The sequence below is a fragment of the Anomaloglossus baeobatrachus genome, chromosome 2, assembly GCF_048569485.1.
Source record: "Anomaloglossus baeobatrachus isolate aAnoBae1 chromosome 2, aAnoBae1.hap1, whole genome shotgun sequence".
NCBI classification, from domain to species: domain Eukaryota; kingdom Metazoa; phylum Chordata; class Amphibia; order Anura; family Aromobatidae; genus Anomaloglossus; species Anomaloglossus baeobatrachus.
Window position 1 is genome coordinate 260,536,796 of NC_134354.1, and position 26,755 is coordinate 260,563,550.

The 26,755-nt window shown below is 46.4% G+C and overlaps 1 protein-coding gene across 1 annotated transcript in view; it reads left to right on the top strand.

Annotated features, from left to right (window-relative positions):
• The window catches only part of LOC142291331 (zinc finger CCCH domain-containing protein 11A-like), a 183,930-nt gene that overhangs the window by 147,325 nt on the left and 9,850 nt on the right, over positions 1-26,755 (top strand). Inside the window, exons 11-15 of the mRNA XM_075335799.1 lie at positions 3,160-3,267; positions 9,988-10,053; positions 14,905-15,543; positions 18,840-18,895; positions 18,998-19,175. Coding sequence (XP_075191914.1) covers positions 3,160-3,267; positions 9,988-10,053; positions 14,905-15,543; positions 18,840-18,895; positions 18,998-19,175 — 1,047 coding nt within the window. The remainder of the gene's footprint in view (positions 1-3,159; positions 3,268-9,987; positions 10,054-14,904; positions 15,544-18,839; positions 18,896-18,997; positions 19,176-26,755) is intronic.

Sequence of the window (26,755 nt, forward strand, 5' to 3'; positions counted from 1 at the left end):
ACGACATTGCATAGCCAGCACCAGGTTCTGTGACAGTTTTTCCATGGATTGGGACAGAAACTGTGCCCATTCCGGTGGGCTGGGAGCCCTAGGCTCTGGGCTGACGGTTGCGGTGGTGGTGGCAGGGGTCTTGGGGGGGCTATAGAGGCACAGGACTCAGCGTGGTAGCTCAGCGTGGCAGGCAGTGCAGGCTGAATAATAGACTATGTGGGCCTTAGCACTCTTAAGGTACCGTCACACATAACGAGATCGCTAGCGAGATCGCAGATGAGTCACCGTTTGGTGACGCAGTAGCGATCCCGTTAGCGATCTTATGTGTGACACCTACCAGCGATCAGGCCCCTGCTGTGAGATCTCTAGTCGTTGCAGAATGGTCCAGGCCATTTTCTTCAAAGGCGATGTCCTGCTGGGCAGGACACATCGCTGTTTTTGACACTGTGTGACAGGATCACAGTGACTGCTGAGATCGTTATACAGGTCGCTACTGCGACCTGTATTGTTTCTGCATCGCTGGTAAGATCTATCTGTGTGACATCTCACCTGCGACCTCCCAGCGACTTACCTGCGATCCCTATCAGATCGCATCGTTTTCGGGATCGCTGGTAAGTCGTTGCGTGTGACTGGGCCTTAAGTGCCCTTAGATTTCTGCATGTTCCTAATAGGAGTATGCCAGGATGTGGAGCAATGCTCAGCAGAGCTACAATTGAAGCAAGCACCTCACCAGAATCAGCCGATGGCCCTGTCCTCAGGAAGGATTAAGCTCTATGGAGATCTCGCACGCTTTCCTGGGGGGTGGGGCTTAGCGCTAAAAGAGCACGAAGATTAATTCAGTGTGCCCCCACCCCCTGCTGTGGGTAGTAAAATAACGGCGGGAAGGGAGCTTCTGATAGTTTTCCTCCCTCTCCCTCCAGTCAGCACACAGCTTGTCACTGGTGGTTATCAGCCAGCTTTTCTGCTAGAGCAAATAAACAGAGAAAATGAGTCCCTGAGCCCTGGGCCCTCCCCCTGCCACCAGGAAATTATCTGCAGGACTTTCTGCAAACAGGAGTGACTCCCCCCCCCTCCTCCAGCCAGCAAGCAAGCTAGAGAAAAGTTAACACTGTGTGTGCAGGATCCTTGTAAATGCTGCAGCGTCTTTTCTCCCTTTGTCTGAGAAACCAGTCAGGGGGGATCTCACCTTAAAACACTGCTTCCGTCCAGGCAGTGAAAATAGCAGAGTGAGCTTGCTGTGTCCGGTCACACCGGTGTCATATTCAACTCAGAGCCTGCAAGGAGGGGCTCAGGAATTGGTGCCATATTCAACTCAGAGCCTGCAAGGAGGGGCTGAGGAATTGGGCTATAGGGGCACAGGCCTCTACCCTGGGCTTTGGAAAATCGGTGTCTGTGGAACCCGTCGTCCAGCCCAGGATCCAGCGTCACAGGAGGAGGTACGTGGAGGCGACACTCCACGTTCCCGCCCGTTGATGTTAGTGGGAGATCGGTCCCAAAAGGAAACAGTCGCCCTGAAAAAATAACAAACCTTGAAAGGAAGTGCCTCCTACAGACACTAAGCTAAAACTGAGGCTGCTTGGCCTGGCCAGGGGGTGTATACTGCAGAGGTGGAGCTATGCTTTTGCATCTACTTAGTGTCCCCCTATGGATAGGCAGCATAACACCCATGGTCCTGTGTCCCCCAATGAGGCGTCGGAGAAAACGATTTTATGGTGAGTACACAAAAATCCGTTTATCCGAGCTGACCACTACAGGTATGTATAGAATCAGCCTGATAGTGCCAGTATAGCACTGGCTTTAGCTTATATGCAAAAATCTTGGTGATTGGTTCCCTTTAACTAGAACATAGAATTACATCTGTAACAATCTCATCTATTATTTTAGTGGAAAAATGGTAATTGTTTTCATCTTAACAACCCAATGTTATACAATTTCATGAATCACCTGAGGGTTAAAATTGCTCACTACACTCCTAGATGTATTCCTTAAAAGGTGTAATATCCAGAGTGGGGTCACTTGTGGGGGGTTGGTTTCTGTTGTTTTGGTATGTCAGGGCATCGTCAAATGTGGCATGGCATCCGCAACCTATTCCAAGAGTAGTTTTCCACCACATATGGGGTTTTGGCATACTCAGGAGAAATTCTATGATCCATTCTCTCCTGTTACTCTTGTGAAAATGAAAAAATGAAGGCTAAAACAACATTTCTGTGGGTTTGGGAAAATGTGATGGATAGAGAGAAAAATAAAAATATTGCACGGCTCAACGTCATAAGTCTGTGAAGCACATAGGGGTTTAAGGTACTCAACTTGCATTTAGATAAATTCCTTGATGGGTGTAGTTTCCAAAGTGGGGTCAATTGTGGGGTGTTACCACTGTTTAGGCACATTAGGGCCTCTCCAAACATGACTTAATGTCCGCTATCAATTCCAGACAATTTTGCATTCCAATAGTCAAATAGCACTCCTCATCTGGGCTCTCCCGTACGCCGAAATATTAGTTTTGTGAAGGTACAAAATTTGCAGCTAAAGCTACTTTTTTTGTGTGTGGGTAAAAGTAAATTTTTCATTTAAACCTTCCACATTGGTTTAATTCCTGTGACAGGCTGGTAAGCATTACCGGCGTTAGGGGGAAAGGAGAGCAAATTGGGCCCTCCTTCTCTTAGTGTGTGTGTGTGTGTGTGTGTGTGTGTGTGTGTGTTTGTTTTTTTTTTATTTTTTGCTCAAAAGAAATGTCGATTGTTGTTTATGGGGAAACAAGACATCCCCTGAAAATATAAGCTCCATCCCATGTGTCAAAGCAAAAGTTAGACCTTTTCTTATCTTTGAAGAAAGACGCTATTTTGTGTGATGTAACCCCGTTTTAAGGGCATAAAAAGTGAAAGTGTGAAAATGACTTTTTTTCCAACATTCCTGTATTTTCACAATTTAAACATAAAAAAAAGTCAACCTAAACTTACTACTGCTGTCATGAAGTCCAATATTTGAGAAGCACTGATATCTGGTGATGCGTTCCAAAGTTATAAACTCATGAAGTGTCACTGGTCAGAATTTTAAAATGTGGCTCTGTCAGGAAGGTGGAAACATGCTTTGGCGTTATGGGGTTAAACATAAGCATTGATAGCATTGTAATAGATTTGTTACAAATCTTCTTTTACTTTATTCAACCAGCTGCTTCTGAAGGAGAGGTTCTGCCTCCTGTGAAGAAATCCTTATCAGAAAGACTTGGGAAGAGAGTTGCCGCACCTACTGATAGCCCAGATTTTCAACCAAAGAAAGGTATCTTATGGCTAGAAATAGCGTTTGGTTTAATTATTATTGTAAATTGGTTTTAAGCTATGTTGTCTGTCTTCCTGTACCAAATGAAACTTAAATTGTATAATAGATTGTGAAACCATATGAGATAGTGAGGGATGACCGGGCAGAATAGAGACATGGCGCATTCTGAAAATGCTAATTGGTGCTTTACAACTCTGGGCTTATCATAACAGTTTTAAAAAGAAACATTTAGGACTTGGAGATTTCATCCATGCCAGGTATAAATATGTATCTACTTGATTAACTAAAAGAACTATATAGATTATTTATTCAAGAGCACTACCAAGCTCGGGTGCTCGGTACTCGCTAAGAGCAGTTAGATGCTCGGTTGGGCGCAACTTGAGTACCCAAGTGTAAAGGAAGTCAGTGGGGAACGCAAGCATTTTTCTGGGAAATCTTTCCATTGACTTCCATTATACTCAGGTGCTCAAGTCGCGCCCATTTAACTGTTACGAGTACCGAGCACCCGATGATGGTAGTGCTCACTCATCACTAATATAGATCAAAAGGCAAACCTCCACATTCTGGAGTCAATTAATGTCCTCATTAGGGGGGTTACATTCCCTCACTCATCTGCATAACATACAGAACAATTCTAAAGGGTACTTTACACGCAGCGACATCGCTACCGATATATCGGGGTCACGTCGTTAGTGACGCACATCTGTCGCCGGTAGCGACATTGCAGCGTGTAACACTAATGAGCGACGATCAACGATCCCAAAATCGTTCCAAAATGGTGATCGTTGACACGTCGCTCATTTCCTTAATATCGCTGCTGCCACCGGTACGACGATGTTCGTCGTTCCTGTGGTGTCACACATAGTGATGTGTGATGCCGCAGGAACGACGAACATCTCCTTACCTACGTCCACCAGCAATGCGTAAGGAAGGAGGTGGGCGGGATGTTACATCTCCGCCCCTCCTCTGCTATTGGACGGCTGCCGCGTGACGCCGCAGTGACGTCGTTATGAAGCCCAACGCACCTCCCCCTTAAAGGAGGGATTGTTCGGCGGTCACAGCGACATCGCTGACAAGGTATGTGCGTGTGACGCTGCCGTAGTGATAATGTTCGCTACAGCAACGAGCACCAAATGTCGCACGAGCGACGGGGGCAGGTGCTATCGCGCTCGACCGCTAGCAATCGCTAGCGATGTCGCAGCATGTCAAGTACCCCTAAGTGTGACAGAAATATAGTCCCTAATTGGCAAAGGGGTGAGAACATTATGGGATCTTCTATCCTTCACATTACCTTTGGGGATACTGGAGGCTGTGCAGGCTGATATATGGTATGATATCACAGGCTGAGATCATTCTTCTGCAGTCACTAGACACTTCCTTCGTCCTCTCTTATTTACGGGGGGGGGGTTTCAGCAAGTATATTGAGTCTGGTATTAATTAGAAGTAAAGATTCTGGCCTTCTGGTATTATTATAAGGTCTAAGATGAAAATACAACCTCTTAACAATAAGCTCCCCCCTTTTTGTTCTTGAATAACACATTAGCGCATCATGTGCACTTAACCCGCAGTTCTATGTTCTATGTAGACCAGACCTGGGCAAGGGGCGGCCCGCGGGCCACATCCGGCCCGCCTGCTCTCTGTGACCGGCCCGCCCGTCTTCAGCCGGTGCAGTGGAACCGGGCTGCAGCGTGCCGAGCAGGGAGAGATCCTGTGCAGGTCCGCCGCACAGTCAGTGCAGGCAGCGGAACGCAGGAGTCTTTCCTCTGTTCCCTGCCGGCACTAATTGTCAGTGACACACGCGCGCGCTCTGACGTCAGTACTGCGTGTGTCATTTCAAAAGTGCCCGCCCGCCCTGCAGGAGAAGAAGCAGCACAGCAGATGGAATAATTCATCTTGCAGGACCTGCGATGATGTCACTCCCATGTGACTGTGTGGGAGGAGACACAGGATGCCGGGCAGAAAGCAAAGATAGTGAATCCTGAAGGAGAAATGGACACATGATGACTGGTAATGAGAAAAGAGGGGACATGAGGGGGAGGGGGGCTGCAGGGTGAGTGCATATGTGGGAAGATGGAGTTGCAGGGTGAGTGGCATATGTGGGAAGATGGAGTTGCAGGGTGAGTGGCATATGAGGGCTGCAGACTGACAGAAGGATGTGAAGGAGTGCAGAGTGTTTGAGAGGGGTAAGTTGGGGTACAGGCAGGGTGAAATATATGGGCAGGGTGTGTGACATATGGGGGTGTAGTATATTACAGGTGTGCTATATGGAGGTGTATATAGTGGTGTAGTATATGGGGGTATAGTGATGTAGTATATTACAGGTGTGCTATATGGAGGTGTAGTATATTACAGGTGTACTATATGGGGGTGTAGTATATTACAGGTGTGCTATATGGAGGTGTATATAGTGGTGTAGTATATGGGGTATAGTGATGTAGTATATTACAGGTGTGCTATATGGAGGTGTAGTATATTACAGGTGTACTATATGGAGGTGTAGTATATTACAGGTGTACTATATGGGGGTGTAGTATATTACAGGTGTGGTATATGGAGGTGTAGTATATTACAGGTGTACTATATAGGGGTGTAGTGATGTAGTATATTACAGGTGTACTATATGGAGGTGTAGTATATTACAGGTGTACTATATGGAGGTGTAGTATATTACAGGTGTACTATATGGAGGTGTAGTATATTACAGGTGTACTATATGGAGGTGTAGTATATTACAGGTGTGCTATATGGAGGTGTAGTATATTACAGGTGTACTATATCGAGGTGTAGTATATTACAGGTGTGCTATATGGAGGTGTAGTATATTACAGGTGTACTATATAGGGGTGTAGTGATGTAGTATATTACAGGTGTACTATATGGAGGTGTAGTATATTACAGGTGTACTATATGGAGGTGTAGTATATTACAGGTGTACTATATGGAGGTGTAGTATATTACAGGTGTACTATATGGAGGTGTAGTATGTTACAGGTGTACTATATGGAGGTGTAGTATATTACAGGTGTACTATATGGAGGTGTAGTATATTACAGGTGTGCTATATGGAGGTGTAGTATATTACAGGTGTACTATATAGGGGTGTAGTGATGTAGTATATTACAGGTGTACTATATGATATGGAGGTGTAGTATATTACAGGTGTGCTATATGGAGGTGTAGTATATTACAGGTGTACTATATGGAGGTGTAGTATATTACAGGTGTGCTATATGGAGGTGTAGTATATTACAGGTGTACTATATAGGGGTGTAGTGATGTAGTATATTACAGGTGTACTATATGGAGGTGTAGTATATTACAGGTGTACTATATGGAGGTGTAGTATATTACAGGTGTGCTATATGGAGGTGTAGTATATTACAGGTGTAGTATATAGGGGTGTAATGATGTAATATATCGGAGGTGTATTATATAGTGGTGTAGTATAATACAGGTGTATATGGGGGTGTAGTATTTTACAGGTGTAGTATATTGGGTAGAACTGAGGTAATTATATTAGTCCGGCCCTCTAAACCAATCCCAATTTCTCATGCGGCCCATGGGAAAATTAATTGCCCACCCCTGATGTAGACTATACTGCTGCGCTTGCTGAACCATGTATTTTCATATAATTGAGACAGTTGCCAGTTGGTATAAAGGAAATCTGTCAGCACTTTTTTAACCCCTTAACGACCGCGGGCAGTAATATTACATCCTAGCGGTCATAGTGTTTCTGCCCGCAGCCTGCTGCCGGCAGCATGCCGCGATCAGTGCACATCTCAGCTGGTTTTCACAGGGAACAGAGCGCAGTGAAAATGAAGCGAGGGAGGAGGAGGGGACAGGCACCCAGCAGAGTTTCTGTCTTTGAAGTGGTGAGCGGCCGAATCCAAGATGGCCGCAGCTCTCACCACGCGGCCGTCGGCAGAAGTGAAAGTAATAGTGTGCAGCAGCGCTCAGAGCTGCACATTGAATCATATCACGGATGAAGAAACACGAACTATCTTGGTTGGGCAGGATTACATCGGTGAAAATGTTTATCCTCCCACAGATATTGTATTTGTTTCGCAATCTCCCCATCATATTCCCAATGAAAATACTAAAAGAGATCCAAGCAATGCTTTTAAAGTATATTTGGCAGGAGAAACAATCCAGAGTCCAGATGGACACACTCTACACCCCTATGAGTAAGGGAGGTCTGGGATGCCCCTCAGTGGTCCGTTACTATAGAGCCGCACTATTCGAACAATTACGATTCATGTGGAACAATGATGATGACCGGCATTGGATAACAATTGAAAAATATCTGATGGGAACCGCTAATGTCTCAGCTTTCTTCCACGCACAACAAACCTTAGCCACCAATAGGAATCCAAATATATCCCCAACAATAGGACGTGACTCTGGAACTATGGAGGGTGCTGACTAATAAACTAGGCCTTATACAAAAAGCACTTCTCAAGGCCCCCATGGAGACATTGGAGCATTGTATGAGGGGATATTGAGCTCACTTAAAAATTGGAAAATTATCCAAAATCACATCAATTGGGAACTTGTATGAGGGGAAGGAATTAATTACCTTCTCATTATTGTGAGATAAATATAATGTGCCCCAAAGGGACTTTTACAAATATCTACAAATCCGACATTTCCTAGCTGAGAGGAAGGAGCAGATGTCTGCACCGCCATCTAAACTATACTCCATGCTACTGAACCCTACATCACAGATCAGAGCGCTGTGCACAAGCTATGATTGTATGCTAGAGAATACTCTGCCCTCACTAACCACATACCTGCAAAAATGGGAAAAAGACCTAAACTGTACATTCACACCGGATCAATGGCGAGCATCCTTCTCAATTATAGGAAAACAATCTAAATGTGCTAACCACATAGAGAATGCAAGGAAATTAATTATACAGGTGGTATCTCACCCCTATAGAATATCTAAAATGTTCCATAACTCCCCGGACACATGCTGGAGATGTGGAGACCCCAGTGCAGACATGTTATACATATGGTGGAATTGTAGTAACATCAGACGTCTCTGGGAAGCAATAAATCATTTAATAACTCAGATTTGTAATGCATCAATAATGCTAACCACACAGCAGGCGCTGCTCGCCATTGATCTGGACTCATTTCCATATGAGATCCGAACAGTTATTGTACATATTATTGTAGCAACAAGAATCAACATTGCAAGTTTTTGGAAAAACCCTAAATGCCCTACAATGTCCGAAATCATCTCACTGATTAATGAGAACTGTTTATCAGAAAAAATAATTGCTTCATCCAGTAACATATCGCAATTTCATAAAAAATTGAACAATTGGTTGTCTTTCCGTTTAAATACTGTTATTAAATAACTTTGCAGATTTATATATAGAGAATGTGATTTGAAAATTAATGTAACGTCACCATTTCCCCTACCCTCTCCCCTCCCCAACCCCCTTATTATTGTGTTGACTGTTGAGAACTTATTGTCAATATGATGTAATACTTGACACATTTTATTAATAAAAATTTATGGTTAAAAAAAAAAGACCTAAAAGTTCAAATCCCCCCCCCCTTTCGCCCCATTGAAAATAAAAGCGTTAAAGGAATAAAAAATATACACACTTTTGGCATTGCCGTGTTCAGAAACGCCCGATCTATTAAAATATAAAATCAATCTGATCAGTAAACGGCGTAGCGGCAAAAAAAATCCCAAACACCAAAATTACGGGGTTTTTTTGTTCGCCACAAGTTTTGCGCAAAATGCAATAACAGGCGATCAAAATGTAGCATCTGTGCAAAAATTGTACAGGTAAAAACGGCAGCCTGAGACGCTAAAATTAAGCCACCACTGAGCCATAGATCCCGAAAAATGAATACGCTACGGGTCACGGAATATGGCGTACAACGTGCGCCACTTTTTTCGGACAAACTTCTGATTTTTTTTTTTAACCCCTTAAACCTATACATGTTTAGTGTCTACGAACTCGCACTGACCTAAGGCATCACACACCAGTTTTACTATATACACAGTGAATAAAATATTTCAAAAACAATTGTGCTATCGCACTTTTTTTGCAGTTTTTCCACATTTGGAATTTTTTTGCCGTTTTCCAGTACACTATATGGTACAACTTATGGTATCATTTAAAAGTACAGCTCGTTCCGCAAACAATGAGCCCTCACATGACCATATTGACTGAAAAATAAAAAAGTTACGTGTCTCTAAAGAAGGTCAAAAAAAGGAAAGCGAAAAATCGGACGGTCGTGAAGGGGTTAATTTTAGTGTATTTGTTTAGGTGCTTGTCCTCTAATAAAAATTACTGTTTTGTAGAGATGCGGCGTGCTAATCATAAGAAATTTCTAGTAGAAGCCTTTTGCAAATCACTTTGGAAGTGAATGGATTCCCCTGAGTTTTCAAATTTTAATATTTTATTATCTAATTGATATACTGATAGCACTGTAGAATTATTGCTGCTATGTAAGCGAGTAAATTTATTAAAACTAAATTTTATTCTTGTATAGCAACACTATAGTCCCGTCACTGTCCTCATTGTGGCTCACTATGTAAATTCCTTATCGATATCACTTCCAGCTGATTTGCATATGGATTTTACCATAGAATTAACCTAATTGGCATGTCAAATCGCAATATATCTATATAAAGGACAGGTTCACTTTCACGCCCGATGAACAACTAATAACTATGAAATGTTTGTGTTTCAGTTCCAAGTTCCAGACATTTGAAGGATCGCCTTGGGTTACCAGCAAAGCAAGAAAACAGAGAAGCAGGTAACAAATTAAATTCCATTCTTAAGACTTTTTTTCCCCTCTTTGTTTCAGGCTGAAAGGTTATGTTTATGTTCCAATTCCACTTTTCCTGACTACTTTATTTAAATATAGCCGATATTGAGCCCTTACATTGTTTTTAAGACTGTCAGAGTTCATGAGCTATCGCTGTATGTCTTAACCCCTTCACAAAGTTTGTGTGCATGTATGTCGAAGGTAGTGTCCCTGCCTTTGCTTGCTCGTACGCCATACCTGCATCTTTCCCTGCTCATGACTACTGATTTAATCATCCATCATGGTTCTCTAAGGCTATGTGCGCACTTACCGGATTTTGCCGCGTATTTTTTCGGTTTTGCTGCATGTTTCGCTGAAGAAAATGTTCATAACATCTCTGCAGTGAATCACCAGCAAAACCTATGGGCAAAAAAAATCCTGTGCGCACTGGGCGGAATTTGACAGCTGCATGTTTTGCTGCGGGATTCCCGCAGCAAAAACAATTGCATGTCAATTCTTTCCGCACGTCGCTGCGGGATTTCACTACATTGACTCCAATGTTAATCGTGAAATCCCGCAAGGAATAACGCAGGCAGCAAGTTCTGTGCGGTTCACTGCGTTTTCCTGCGTTATTCCCTGCGGTATTTCGCGGTTTACCTCCGGTAATGAACATCGCTTGTCTGCGGTTTTGCAGGGAAGTGATGTCATTACAGGAAGAGGAAGCCGTGCAGAGAGTAAACAAACACACAGATCACACACACACACACATCACAGACATAGAGCACAGACACATAGAACACACATAGAAAGAAAACGGAAATATAGAAAACAAAGAACGTGGGCTCAGCTGTATATTTACCTTCCAGCCGAGGTAAGCACACAGCGGCGGCCCGGTATTCTCAGGCTGGGGAGAGAGAGGGGCAGGGTTAATGTCCCCCGCCTCACTCCCACCTCACACAGCCGAGAATATCAGCCGCAGCTGCCCCGGGACTGTCGCATCCATTATGCGGCAGCACCGGCGTGTCCCCTGTTCTTCCTGCCGCCGTGTAGCAGTGGCGGTCAGGGTAATACAAGGGGTTAATGGTGGTGGATCACCGCCATTAACTCCAGGCTTGATCATGGCAGCGTCTATGTGACAGCTGACATGATCAACCCGTAAGTAAAGTGAATAAACACACACAGAAAAATACTTTATTTTAAATAAAACAAACAAGCCTCGTTCACCATTTTATTAACCCCTCCCGCAACAAAGCTCTGGCGTAATCCACAGCTCCAGCATAATCCACAGGCTCCTGCGCTGCTTACATCCAGCCGCGACTGTCACAGACACAGGCTGAATGCAGCAGACAGCAGAGGTAATTGCCGGTCATTTCCCACGGCCGGTAATGTGAACTCACTGCCGACCGTGGGAAATGCAACGATCTGTCCTCTATCTATCTATCCCTCTATCTATTCTTCTGTCTCTTTATCTATCTATCTCAGAGTGAAATGACTTTTTTTTTTTTCAATGTGCTTTATTGCATTGAATGCAGTAAAGCACATCCCAACCCGCACGCGGCAATACTGTGAACAGTACCGCGGCAAACCGCATGCGGTTTTCGGGTGCGGTTTGCCGCGGTTTTTTACCGCGGGTGCGGAAATCTTTGAATACCTGCGGAATTTTCTTGAGAAAATTCCATTTTCCAGTGCGCACATAGCCTAACAGCCACAGGTGGATCAGAGATCTGCTGTTAACAAGTTAAATCCCACTGTCAATCTCTAAAAGCTATATTTAACACGCGCTGGCAGGGGGCACATCATTCTTTGCTCCCATCGGGGCGCCTGTGACTAGGACTAGTAAATACAATAAAAAGTGGGATTTTTTTAAAAAACAAAAAAAAATTGTCTATATGAAAAAAAATAAGAAAACACAAGTTGAAATCACCCACTTTTTTTCCCCATTAAAAAAATACACATTTGGTATCACTGCATTTGTAACATTCTGATCTATTGAAATATAAAATAAATGAATCCAATCAATAAACAACGTAACCAGAAAATAAATCAAAACACCAGAATTGACTTTTTTTTGGTCGCCAGAACATTGTAATAAAATGCAATGAGGCGATCATTTACCCCAAAATTGTATCCGAAAAAGTAAACTCTGGGCACATTAAAACACACAGTCCCAGATCACGAAAAATGAGGTCTCTGAAAATGGCAAAAATATTTTTTCAGAATTTTTTTTTTTCTCAACTTTAAATTAAAATAACAAAAACAAAAAAACTATACATGGTTTATGACCTGGAGAATCCTACTGCCATCACAGGTTTACCATATAGTGAACATGGTAAATGAAACAACCATTGTGGAATTGCACATTTCTTTTTGCAATTTCAGCTCACTTGGATTTTTTTCCCCGCTTTCCAGAGTTATCCCTGATAAAATGATGTCATTCAAAAGTACAATATGTCCCACAAAAACAAGCCCTCGTACAGCTATGGGGACAGAAAAATAAAATAGTTATGGCTCTTGGAAGAAGGGGAGGAAAAAAACAAAGGCACAAAAACTGAAAATCACAAGGTATTGTCCAGGACTGAGAGATTGTTGACCTATCCTTAGGATACGTCATAAAATTTGGATTTGTAGGGGCCTGACCTCTGGCACATCAGCTGATGTTATTGATGGCCGCATCCATAATCTAAAAGGTGGAAAGAGCTAACACCCCACAGTTCCATGTACAGTATGCGCCATATGCTGTATTGTCCAGTACTGCAGTTAAGCTCCTATTTCAGTATGAGCTGAACTGTGGTACCAGGTGTCAGCAGAGCGGTGGGGGATGGCGGGTGTTGTACACCCCCAATCTGAAATTGGACCTATTGATGACCTATTCAGATCTCAGTCCGGTACAACACTTTTGAATGATCTCCCCAGCGATCCCAGAAATAAACTGTGCAGAGAGCTGAATAAATGTTTTGGAGGTCAAACATGCTCCTCTCCTCGATTCATTGAGGGGTCTGCTGTGGGCTGACCACCTTAACTCACGAAATGCATAATTGTTAAAGGGAATCTGTCAGCACAGGGTGACTGTGCAAGCCAAGTACAGCCACTTAGTGCATCCTTGGCGTGGCCCAGCATTTACGTGCACCTTCCAACTGACTTTTTACCTCTATCTCCCCCTTTTCTGGCTCTATACAGCCAGAGCTGTCAATCCAAGGAAATAGATGGGATACAAGAAGGTATGAAGCTGCACTTAAATGTTGGGCCACATCAAAAATGACTGAGCACCTCTTCTTGGTCTGAACAGTTATTCCATGCCGACAGTCCCTTTTAGAGAGAGGACTCGCCATCTTTATTCTGTGGGAATATTCCTAGGTTGGGGTAACCGGTCACTTCTCGGGGTGCCCAGTCTTGTGTGCTTTCTTGGTGCAGGTTTGCATATTCTAGGTTCTAAACGAATTTTCAACCAACATCAATTTAATAACCAGAAGGAGCAATTTCTGTGGTCAATCAGATTGAAAGATAGTACCACCACCCCATGATTATAATAAGTGGATATACAACTGATTCAAGGATTGATACAATGACAATGACTTGATTACAAGACAGTGCACAAGGTGGCGTACCTAAAGCGGTGGAGGAAAAAATCAGAGTGTCCGATTGATAAGTAATAAGGCTCTATACAGCCTCCGGGAGAAGCCCAACACACAGAAATAAGTCAAAGTGTACAACCCCGTGGTGGGTGATAAACCCAGAGTGACTGTATAAAAAGAGAAGTATAAGACTGGGGGCGTATCTATAACACTACGAGAGGTAGGGCGGACCTGTTTACGTCACACCCGTCACGTGAGGTTATCACGTGGGGCGGTGACTGGTGGGGGTCAATTCTTGTGCCCTACGTAGTGATGACGCGCTTCCCCGTCTGTGCGCTGCATTGGTGTGTACAATGCGCATGCGCCATATGAGATGTTCCGATTGGTTGGGATGCTGTATTTATGTTCTCATTCTGCCGATATGACGCCACGCCCCCCTGACGAAGGCTAGCGCCGAAACGTGCGTAGGCGGGACTTGGCGTCATCTCAGCGGTGAGTAAAGTGATCTCCGGTCTTATACTTCTCTTTTTATACAGTCACTCTGGGTTTATCACCCACCACGGGGTTGTACACTTTGACTTATTCCTGTGTGTTGGGCTTCTCCCGGAGGCTGTATAGAGCCTTATTACTTATCAATCGGACACTCTGATTTTTTCCTCCACCACTTTAGGTACGCCACCTTGTGCACTGTCTTGTAATTACACCCCCTGTTCTTTATTATTTTACTTTGGTTTCAATAAAGATTTACCTTTTACTAACTTGCTCTCTGATTCGTTTGTGTGTGAATTGGTGGTATATTCTAGATTCTGTAATGTCTGTGATACCTTTTGTGAATTCTTGAATCCAATAGAGGATATGACTTTAGCATCTCTTAATGTGCGCTGCTCTGTTGTGTAGCTATTTTCCTCTACATGTCATACACGGTGGGGTTTTCCTATACAAGCCTGTAGCTTATTATATTACTTACCAAGGTTGGGCCTGCCCATTGTTATGGAAGAGAAGGCTCCTTACCCACCACCACCTTGTCTAATCAGACTACCTTGCTGCTTGTAGTTGAGGATATCGCCACATTTTTTATAGTAGTTTTGGCTTTGTTGAAATAATCTGCAGGCAATATTGTAGATATCTTCTAGTGCCAGGCTGCAGTGCAATAGGGTGCTTGTGTACTTCTTTGGTTCTCCGGGCCATGGCCATGAAGTGCCAGCAATGTATATTGTACGCCTCATTTTAGTTGCCAAACAGAATGTCTGGTCCCTAATTGAGATGTTTTTATTTGTTTTGTTTGCAGAGACCATTGTTAATACCGGAGCTAACTTCCATATTAAGACTCTTCAAGAAATTCGTCAGGAAAAATCCAATCAAAGGCTGGAACAGGAGGTCTCGAGTTCATCTTCTCAAAATGAAGAGAAAATTGACGTTAAAACCCAGCCTTCCTCCAACCCTCAAGCAGGAATTTACATCAAATCATTGCGCGAAATTCAGGCAGAAAAGAGACTAAGACAACTAAAAGATGTGGTTGAGAAATGTGAGACCGCAAAAGATGAAAATGATGGCAAGGCAGATAAAGATCTAGAGGAAAAACCTGATGGAAGGACAGCACAACATCGCATTGTCCCATCTGAAAATACACAAAAACAGGCTGGTTTTAATTGGAGACGTCAGGGTAAAAGAAATATTAAACGGGATATTGTAACTGACAATAATTCCACCAATGTCAGTACCACAAAACCTCTGTCTGTGAGTGTGAATGGACCAAAATGCCGTATGCAGTCAATAGAAAAAGTTAGAGTAAAAACACTGGAAGAAATCCGACAAGAGAAAGCTCTCCGTCTCCAACAAACCCCAAAATCTGAGAATGTGGAGTCTACATCTCCACCACAGGCACCCTCACACCACAGAAAGATCCTCCGGATCTCCAAACTCCCAGGTAAATAACCTCATGGGAAAGGTGTGAGTAACTACAATAGTCTGCAGCCATTGACTTGTCTGGATCTCATACTTATCATCAGGGCACACGTCAGCCATCAGAAAGGCTAAGTTTTGCAATACATATTTCTCCTCTGCGCCCTTATAACTAACTTCCCACTTCCATGGTCAAGAAAAACTGTAAACCCAATCATGACCAGCCAATTTTTCATATTGATATATGTATATAGATATAGATATATATAATTTCACTTTTGTTTTTGCTTCCATTTTTCATATTGATATATATATAGAGAGAGAAAAGGCCTTTTGTATATATAGAAAAAGTCTTATCTTTGATTTCAGATCATGAAAAATGGGAGCAAAAACAAGTGTTGAGTTTCTATTTTTGTCCAGGGTGATTATAAAAGATTCATCCGATTTTAAGTAGATATATTTGAAAATGTCTTAGATGCACAATAGTGAATGACACATGGTGGAGAACATAAACTGTACAAGTCTTTATTGTTCTATGTGTCCTTTTGTTACCCGACATATCTATGCAGTAATCCGGTTTGATGCAAACACACTGCAGCATGTCCCCATCAGTGGTCATTAGAGTGGCATAGAGTTTGTATCGGATGCCGTGGGTTAAAATAATCTGATTTAACCAGTTTAGTTTGGCATGTTAAAGGGAATTTGTCACCAAGTTTTTTGCTCCCCCCCCCCCCATCTGAGAGCAGCATAATGTTAGAGCAGAGACCCTGATTCCAGTGATGTCACTTACTGGGCTGTTTGTCATTTTGATAAAATCAATGTTTTCTCTGCTGCAAATTTAGCAGTTATACAGAGCTCACATGAATATGCTGGACTACCTGCAGCACACCAAGTAGTCCTCTAATGTTAATCTACTGTTGATTAAACAAAAATTTTATTGAAACTACACTAAGCAACCCAGTAAGTGACACATCGCTGGAATCAGGATCTCTTCCCCCACATTATGCTGCACTCAGATTAGGGGGCAAAAACTTGGTGACCGATTCCCTTTAAGGTTCTGATCCAAGATACAATTGATTGGCCCCGCTGTGGCTGATCCTTATTTTAGGTCTATGGACCACTTAAGACGAGAGTCGGGAAAGGAGGAAAAATACTGAATGAATAAGAGGAATAGAGTCCAAAAATAGTTCAGTGCAGTGTGTTTAGAAACTATGGGTTCTTATCTAACTTTGGCACTCCTGTACACAGCTGTAGCACATTGTTACCTTGTGCCACTATGGCTCCTGGGGTACGATCCTTGCCACAGACCTGCATGAATTTGTATGTTCTCTGCCGGTTTGTGTGGGTACGTCTGGGTACTGAGGTTTTGTTTCTTTCTTTAGACTTCAGAAACATGCCTATGGAAGTGGTAATAGTGTGCATGGGTGGGTATGAGGAAGGGAAATTAGTCTTTTTTGGGTCAGGAACTGATGTGTGTGGTTACATTCTGTGTTCAGTGCTTCCCCGTATCTATATATATAATTGCCTTAGTCTGTCTGTCTGTCTGTCTGTCTGTCTGTCTTGCTCCAAAATTGTGTCATTACGGTGACCCAAAGCTGATTGGCCGCTGGGCTCGCCATGGCCCCGCCCCCCCGCACAGATTGGCCGCTCGGCTCCGCCCCCCCCACAGATTGGTCGCTCGCCTCGGCCTGGCCCCGCCCTCCGCATGGATTGCCCGCTCGCCTCGGCCCTCCGCACGCATCGCCAGACATAACCTTGCGCTGCTGGGATCGTGACGGAGCCGGTGTACGCTGGTAACCATTATACACATCGGGTAACTAAGGTCCCTTAGTTACCCGATGTGTATCATAGTTACCAGTGTACACCGGCTCCGTCACGATCCCAGCAGCGTCAGACATAACCTTGCGATGCTGGGATCGTGACGGAGCCGGTGTACGCTGGTAACCATTATACACATCGGGTAACTAAGGTCCCTTAGTTACCCGATGTGTATCATAGTTACCAGTGTACACCGGCTCCGTCACGATCCCAGCAGCGCCAGACATACCCTTGCGATGCTGGGATCGTGACGGAGCCGGTGAACGCTGGTAACCATTATACACATCGGGTAACTAAGGTCCCTTAGTTACCCGATGTGTATCATAGTTACCAGCGTACACCAGCTCCCGGTACACATGTGCAGGGAGCCGGCATTATACTCCTCTCCCCCCAGGACTACTCCTCCTATTATAGTCCTCCTAATATACTCCTCTCTGAGTATAATAGGAGAACTATTATAGCATGGGGGATGGGTGCACAGCATGGGGGATGTAGCACGATGGGGGGTGCGCAGCATGGGGGATGTAGCACGATGGGGAGTGCGCAGCATGGGGGATGGAGCACGATGGGGAGTGTGCAGCATGGGGGATGGAGCACGATGGGGGGTGCGCAGCATCGGGGATGAAGCACGATGGGGAGTGCGCAGCATGGGGGATGGAGCACGATGGGGGGTGCGCAGCATCGGGGATGGAGCACGATGGGGAATGCGCAGCATAGGGGATGGAGCACGATGGGGGTTGGGCAGCATGGGGGATGGAGCACGATGGGGGATGGAGCACGATGGGGGGTGCGCAGCATGGGGGATGGGGGGTGCGCAGCATGGGGGATGGAGCACGATGGGAGGTGCACACCTCCCCCCAACACACACACACACAACACACCACACACACACTGGGAACTACAAACACCGCCCTACACAGACACCCACACACACAACGCCGCACACACACACAACACCCAACACACAAACACCGCGGCATACATAAATATACGCACATACCGCACAATACACACATTGCACAAAACATACCTCCCCCCAAAACACACCACACCCACACAAACCACGCAACACACACACAAACGCTACAGACATACAGCGCTCCACAAACAACGCAACACACATACAACACCGCTCTCACCCCCCGCCACACCCAGACAACACCCAGAACATGTACAGTGCCCTACACAAACACTTGGTAACTACACACAACAAGATCTATATATCTATATATATATATATATATATATATATATATAACAAAAATCATGCATGAACTACACAATGCATAAATTCTAGAATACCCGATGCGTAGAATCGGGCCACCTTCTAGTAATAAATAACGGCATACCAGACTCCCAGAAGATATCTGCTCTACTTACCACGACTATCACCTGTGTCTGTGAATTTTCAGTAACCTCATCTGAATTGCGTGTGTGTGCTTTCAGCTTTTTATACTATGTATCTATCCGATGACTGCATAAATTGTGTATGTTCTTTAACAGGGAGGACAGATGCAAAACTGTACCCATCGACTGACAAGCCAACCCCTGCCGAAGAGGTAAGGTATTTTGTTGGAAAGCCTGATGCTTCTAATCACATTCTTATAGAGAATGACAATAAGACACATTTTGCGTGTGTTGACCACATTTTCTCCATACAGACATCAGTGACAATCAGATCTTCTGTGAAAATGTCCAGTCCAAAAGAAGAATTAAAAAAAAATATCGCCGCCAAAATGGAGAGCAGCGTATTGTCTGCAGACTCTCCTGTGTCTCCACTGAAACGTGGAAGAGATACAGAAGTGTTTAAGCCAGCGCAGCTAACAGCTGACAAAAGAGGTATGTGTAGTAAATTCTGAGAATGTTGAATGAACAGCAGTACCTGTATAAGGTATAGTTTCACACATCCGGCTTTTCGCCGGATTCAGCGCACACCAGTACAGTGTATACAGTACAATGGCAGTGCGACAAGCTCCAGTCACATGCTGTCATGTGACCGGAGCATGTGACCCAGACGTTACAGCCCTGCCACTGTACTGTTTACACTGTACTGGCATGCGCCGAATCCGGCAAACCGGCGAAAAGCTAGATGTGTGAAACTAGCCTAAGGGATAGTTGGTTTGATGGTGGAATTTGTTTGAGTATTCAGTTTGTATATGTCTCACAGTGCAGGTGGCTGCAGATTTGTACTTAGAGGTTGTACGGGACTCAATTTTTATGTTCGTGAAAAAACAAACCGAAACAAAAACAGGATGATGGTAACAAAGGCAACCACCTGCTTGTTGTACTTGGTGGCGGCACAGAGCAGTCAATGGCTGCTCCTGCTGGAAATTCAGCTGCTCTAAGTCAACAGAGCAGCTCTTCTTACAGGCTGCTGTCAACAAGGCGTGACTGTCGCTGTCATGCTGTTTGACAGCAGTCTTCCCACAGTTAGGCTGTTAATGTGACGTCAGCGGAAGCCAGTTAATCGCAGGCAGGAGCAGAAGTGCCGTGTATATCTTCTCTATGCCGACAGAGATTGGTGTCGAGCACAACAGGCGGGTAGTTAGAACTAACAGGCATGGGTAGTTAATAAGACACATTGTAAAATAAAACAAATATATATCCCCTTTAACCCCTTCATGACCAATAAGGTACCACTACATCACTGGTCATGTAGCAGGAGTCACCACCGGCTGCTGCGGTGAGGTGGCGTTGATCTCTGCACAGGTCTGCTATTTTGAACAGCAGACATGTGGGGCTAACAGGTGCGGCTGGGTCCGCGATCCACCCGCGCCTGCTTGCCACTTAAATCACGCTGTCAAATATTGACAGTGCAGTTTAAATGTCCGTGGCTGGGATCGCACCGTTCCTGGTGGCCCTATGATATGATCACAGGGAGCCGATGGTTGACAGGGTAGCTCGGGGTCATGTGATGACCCCTGACGTGTTTCCTGTAAGAGCTGACAGAGCACCAGCTCTCACAGGAACGCTACATTTCTGCAAATCAGAGCTGTTTTGTTGGGTTTTTTTTAACACCTTTAGATAAAAGTAAAAGTATATATGTTTGTTATGTACAAAGTCGTACCGATGTGAGGCATCATAATGACACCATAGTCAGCATTGAATAAAATATCCCAAGAACAATCATGGAATTGAACTTTTTTTTTTCAACTTCACTGCACTTGGAATTTTTTTTTTTGTTTTCCAGTACACAATATGGTAAAACTAATGGTTTCATTCAAAAGTACAACTCATCCCGAAATAAGTAAGCCCTCATATGGCAAGATTAATGGAAAAATAAAAGTTATGGCTCTCGGAAGAAGGGGAGGAAAAATAAAAAATCGCCCGGGGTGAAGGGGTTAATAAGTGCTATATATTTTTAACAGCATCATTTCTACCACAAGTGTAACTTGCAGATCCTGATGGTATAACGCTTTAGAAAACAACCATGCTACCTTTCATGCTTGTTCTGAGGAAATTGTAGCTATGCTTTAAATGTAAATTTCTTTGTCGCTCCATTGGGAGACCCAGACAATTGGGTGTATAGCTTCTGCCTCCGGAGGCCACACAAAGTATTACACTCAAAAGTGTAACCCCTCCCCTCTGCCTATACACCCTCCCGTGCCTCACGGGCTCCTCAGTTTTATGCTTTGTGTGGAAGGAGGCACACATCCACTCATGCATTCCCATTTTAGTCAGCAGCAGCTGCTGATATTATCGGATGGAAGAAAAGAGGGCTCCCACGGGGCCCCCGGCATGCTCCCTTCTCACCCCACTACGTCGGCGGTGCTGTTAAGGTTGAGGTACCCATTGCGGGTACAGAGGCTGGAGCCACATGCCGTTTTCCTTCACCATCCCTTGCGGGCTCTGGGAGAAGTGGGATCCTGAGCGGTCATCCAGGTACTGGGACCGTGCTCCCTCCGCAGCCCCTGTGTGGAATCTGCCGGACCGGAGTATTTTCGTTATCAGGGACCGGGCCCTGCATCTGTCAGGTACTCTGTGTCCCCATGGGGACGGTTCATGGAGCGCCTGGCACCCGGACGCTGCAAGTGCTGCTAGACCGTGAAAGCCGGGGGACTTCCGCGCCGACCGCGCCTGTTTGTCGGCCGCGGTAATAACTTTAGTCCCCGGCTTCAGTTGCGGCCTACTTGAAAAATCTCGCCCCCGGACCTGTCTGTCAGGGTAGGGGCGGGACAGCCGACCGGACGCTGCCTGGGACACAGCGGCTGCTGATCCGCGAAAGCCGGGGGACTTCCGCGCCGACCGCGCCTGCTTGTCGGCCGCGGTCATAAATTTAGTCCCCGGCTTCAGTTGCGGCCTACTGGCAAGACTCCCGCCCCCGGACCTGTCTGTCAGGGTAGGGGCGGGACAGTCGTCCTGACGTCGGCAGTGAGGGCCGGAGCATCCTGTATGCTGCCTCCCCTCTCTGTGATCACAATAGGGACCCCAGATTCCCGCACTTTTTCCTGGTGCCGCCCACCGCTCCACTCCCCCTCTGAGAGCTCCAGCAGCCATTTTTTTTCAGAATTCTGCGCTGGAGAATCATCAGAAAAGAGCTTTTCACTGCTGGGAGACCTGGAGCAGGGAATCTGGAGGACACACACGCCGCTTTTTAGCGGTCGGTAAGCCACACCGGTCATCCGGTGTCGGTCCCCCTGGGTTGCCTGAATAGATACGTATTATATATCTTTATATATATATATATCTCTGTTCGGCCGGGCTGTATACTCTTCCCTTATACCCTCTGTGATCACTCTCCTGGAACACAACGGCATGTCGTCCACAAGGAGCAAGAGCGCTAGGGCACAGGGTTTCTTTGCGACCTGTACCTCTTGTGGGGCTATGTTGCCTGCGGGTTCCACCTACCCTCACTGTGAGCAATGCTCGACCCCTGTTACACTGACTCAGCCGGAACCGCGACCACTTTTTGGCCCCTCGGCTCAGGTAGACCCCCATGCTACCACTGTCCAGGCAGCAGGGACAGAGTTTGCAGTGTTTGCTGAGATGCCCTTTGAGTCACTTTCACAATCCATGGCTAAGTCTATGGACAAATGGTCTGCCAAGCTGCTAGAAGCCTTGCAGTCCAGACCGGTCCTTACACAGACCCAGGACACTGTTGGATCGGCGCCTCCAGGTCTCTCTCGGTCCACGCCGCAGCGCGCTCCCGGGGTGGGCTCTAGGTTTCACGTGGAGGACTCCTCCACGGACCACAGCCCCAGACCAGCTAAGCGGGCCCGCTTGGAATCATCAGCTTCATCACGCTGCTCAGGTTCCCGGCTGGAGGACAAAGCGGAGGACGAAGCGGAGGTCGCAGCTCAGGGCTCTGACCATGACGTTGCCCTCAACCTTGATACACCTAAAGGGGACGCCTTAGTAAATGATCTTATCTCGTCCATCAACCAGGTGTTAGATCTATCTCCCCCGCCTCCACCTATAGAAGAGTCGGCTTCTCAGCAGGAGAACCACCATTTTCGGTTCCCCAAACGTACACGGAGTGCGTTTTTCGACCACTCTAACCTCAAGGATGCTGTCCAGAAACCCAGAGCGGTTCCGGACAAGCACTGTACTAAGCGCCTTGCTGACACACGTTACCCCTTCCCCTCTGACGTAGTTAAGGGTTAGGCTCTGTGTCCCAAGGTGGATCCTCCAGTCTCTAGATTGGCGGCTAGATCTGTGGTATCGGTTGCAGATAGCTCATCGCTAAAAGATGCCACCGACAGGCAGATAGAGCTCCTGGTGAAATCCATCTATGAAGCCACGGGCGCGTCCTTTGCCCCGGCTTTTGCAGCCGTGTGGGCACTCCAAGCTATCTCGGCTTGTCTAACCGAGATTAATGCGGTCACACGTACTTCTGCTCCGCAGGTTGCGTCTTGACTTCTCAGGCGTCGGCGTTTTCTTCATACGTCATGAATGCAGTCCTAGGCTCTGCTAGCCGTACAGCGGTCGCATCCGCTAATTCTGTGGCAGTCCGCAGAGCCATGTGGCTGCGCGAATGGAAGGCAGCCTCGGCTTCCAAGGGATTCCTAACCGGTTTGCCGTTTTCTGGCGACCGATTGTTTGGAGAACGATTGGATGAGAGGGAAAGGACTCCTCCTTACCCCAGTCCAGACCGAAGCGACCTCAGCAACGTAAGATACAATCGAGGTTTCGGTCCTTTCGCCCCTCCGCCAAGTCCCAATCCTCTTCGTCCAATAGGCCGGAGAAAGGTCAGAGGAACTCCTACGCGTGGCGGTCTAAGTCACGCCCCCAAAAGGCGGCCAGAGGCACTGCCTCCAAGGCGGCCTCCTCATGACTCTTGGCATCCCCAAACCGCATCCTCGGTCGGTGGCAGGCTCTCCCGCTCTGAAGACAGAAGAAGTTGTGATTCCCGTCCCCCCTCAGGAACAGGGGCGCGGCTTTTACTCCAACTTGTTCGTGGTGCCAAAGAAGGACGGTTCATTCCGTCCCGTTCTGGAACTCAAACTGCTCAACAGATATGCGGGAACCGGACGGTTCAGGATGGAATCTCTCCGCTCGGTCATCGCTTCGATGTCACAGGGAGACTTTCTCGCATCGATCGACATCAAAGAGGCTTATCTCCATGTGCCGATCGCATCCGAACATCAACGCTTCTTGCGTTTCGCTATAGGGGACGAACTCCTTCAGTTCGTGGCATTGCCTTTCAGCTTGGCGACAGCCCCACGGGTTTTCACCAAAGTCATGGCATCCGTTGTGGCGGTCCTACACTCCCAAGGCCACTCGGTGATTCCCTACTTAAACGATCTCCTAGTCAGGGCACCGTCTCGGGAGGCGTGTCAACACAGCCTTACCGTCGCTCTGGAGACTCTCCAGCAGTTCGGGTGGATCATCAACTTTCCAAAATCCAAGTTGACACCGACCCAGTCATTGGCCTACCTTGGGATGGAGTTTCATACTCAGTCAACTACCACTGGACAAACAGCTTTCTCTGCAAGCAGTGGTGCAATCTCTTCTTCAGAGTCAGTCTCACCCATTGAGGCGCCTCATGCACTTCCTAGGGCAGATGGTGGCAGCGATGGAGGCAGTGCCCTTCGCGCAATTTCATCTACGCCCACTCTAATGGGACATTCCACAAGTGGGACAAGAGATCGACTTCCCTCGACAAGAATGTCTCTCTTTCCCTGGCAACCAAGACGTCTCTTCAGTGGTGGCTTCTTCCCACTTCTCTTTCGCAGGGAAAATCCTTCCTGCCCCCAAGGGGACCTGGACTCCGAGGGAGTCTTCCCTTCAGATCATTGTTCTGGAGATAAGGGCAGTGTATCTAGCCCTATTGGCGTTCCATCAGTGGCTGGAGGGCAGGCAGATCCGTATCTAGTCGGACAACGCCACTGCAGTCGCCTACATCAATCACCAGGGCGGCACTCGCAGTCGTCAAGCCTTACAGGAAGTACGGCGAATCCTGCAGAGGGTGGAAGCCACAGCATCCACCATCTCCGCAGTTCACAGAGCTCTGGCGGCGGATGCATTAGTACAGGATTGGTCGCAGTTTCAACTACCTTATGTGTTTCCTCCTCTGGCGATGCTACCCAGAGTATTACGCAAGATCAGATACGACTGCCGCCGCGCCATTCTCGTCGCTCCAGACTGGCCAAGGCTGTCGTGGTACCCGGGTCGGTGGCAACTCACGTTGGGTCAACCGTGGGCCCTTCCAGACCGCACAGACTTGCTGTCACAAGGGCCGTTTTTTTTTTTTCCATCTGAATTCTGCGGCCCTCAACCTGACTGTGTGGCAATTGAGTCCTGGCTCCTAGCATCGTCAGGGTTATCTCAGGATGTCATTGCCACTATGAGACAAGCCAGAAAACCGACGTCCGCCAAGATCTATTACAGGACTTGGCGGATATTCTTGTCATGGTGCTCTGTGAATGGGTTTACTCCCTGGCCTTTTGTCTTACCCATTTTTCTTTCCTTCCTTCAATCTGGAATGGACAAGGGTTTGTCACTAAGCTCTCTCAAGGGACAAGTATCGGCGCTCTCAGTATTTTTTCAAAGGCGCCTGGCCAGGCTCCCGCAGGTCCGCATGTTCCTGTAAGGAGTATGCCACATAGTTCCACCTTACAAGCGCCCACCAGAGCCCTGGGACCTTTACAGGGTGCTAAGGCTCTTCAGAAACCACCTTTCGAGCCGCTGCGAGATGTCTCCTTATCACGTCTTTCGCAGAAGGTGGCTTTTCTAGTGGCAGTCACATCACTCCGAAGAGTGTCGGATCTTGCAGCGCTGTCATGCAAAGCCGCCTTCCTGGTTTTTCACCAGAATAAGGTGGTTCTGCATCCTGTTCCGGAATTTCTCCCTAAGGTGGTATCTCCTTTTCATCCAATCAGGATATCACCTTACCTTCTTTTTGCCCTAATCCAATTCACCGATGTGAAAAGGATTTGCAATCATTAGATCTAGTGAGATCACTCCGGTGCTACGTGTCTCGCACAGCGCCCCTGCGCCGTTCAGATGCAATCTTTGTACTTGTCGCCGGTCAGCGTAAGAGTTCGCAGGCTTCCAAGTCAACCTTGGCTCGGTGGAGCAAGGAACCGATTCTTGAAGCTTACCGTTCTTCGGGGCTTCCGCTTCCTTCGGGGCTGAAAGCCCATTCTACCAGAGCCGTGGGTCCATCCTGGGCATTGCGGCACCGGGCGACGGCTCAGAAGGTGTGTCAGGCAGCTACCTGGTCTAGCCTGCACACTTTCACGAAACGTTATCAGGTGCATACCTATGCTTCGGCAGATGCCAGTCTAGGTAGGCGAGTCCTTCAGGCGGCGGTTGCCCACCTGTAAGAGGGAGCCGTTTCGGCTCTATTTATCGAGGTATTCTTTTACCCACCCAGGGACTGCTTTTGGACGTCCCAATTGTCTGGGTCTCCCAATGGAGCGACAAAGAAGAAGGGAATTTTGTTTACTTACCGTAAATTCCTTTTCTTCTAGCTCCAATTGGGAGACCCAGCACCCGCCCCTGTTCCCTTCGGGCTTGTTGTTCAATTGTTTCTTTGGTTTCAGTTCTCCGAACATCCTTCGGATTGAATTTACCTTAGACCAATTTATAAGTTTCCTCCTTCCTGCTCTTGCACCAAAACTGAGGAGCCCGTGAGGCACGGGAGGGTGTATAGGCAGAGGGGAGGGGTTACACTTTTGAGTGTAATACTTTGTGTGGCCTCCAGAGGCAGAAGCTATACACCCAATTGTCTGGGTCTCCCAATTGGAGCTAGAAGAAAAGGAATTTACGGTAAGTAAACAAAATTCCCTTCTTTTTGTGTCTAACTATTGGGATGGGAACACCATTGATCCCATTAATGATCTGTATTGCAAGTCAGAGTACAATGTGCATCCTATGTATTTTCTCATTCTGCTACAAGTCTTTTCTTGTAAAACGTAAGCCAGTCATGTTTTTCGATTGATTATTGGCAACATATAAGAGGGTTAAAAAATGTG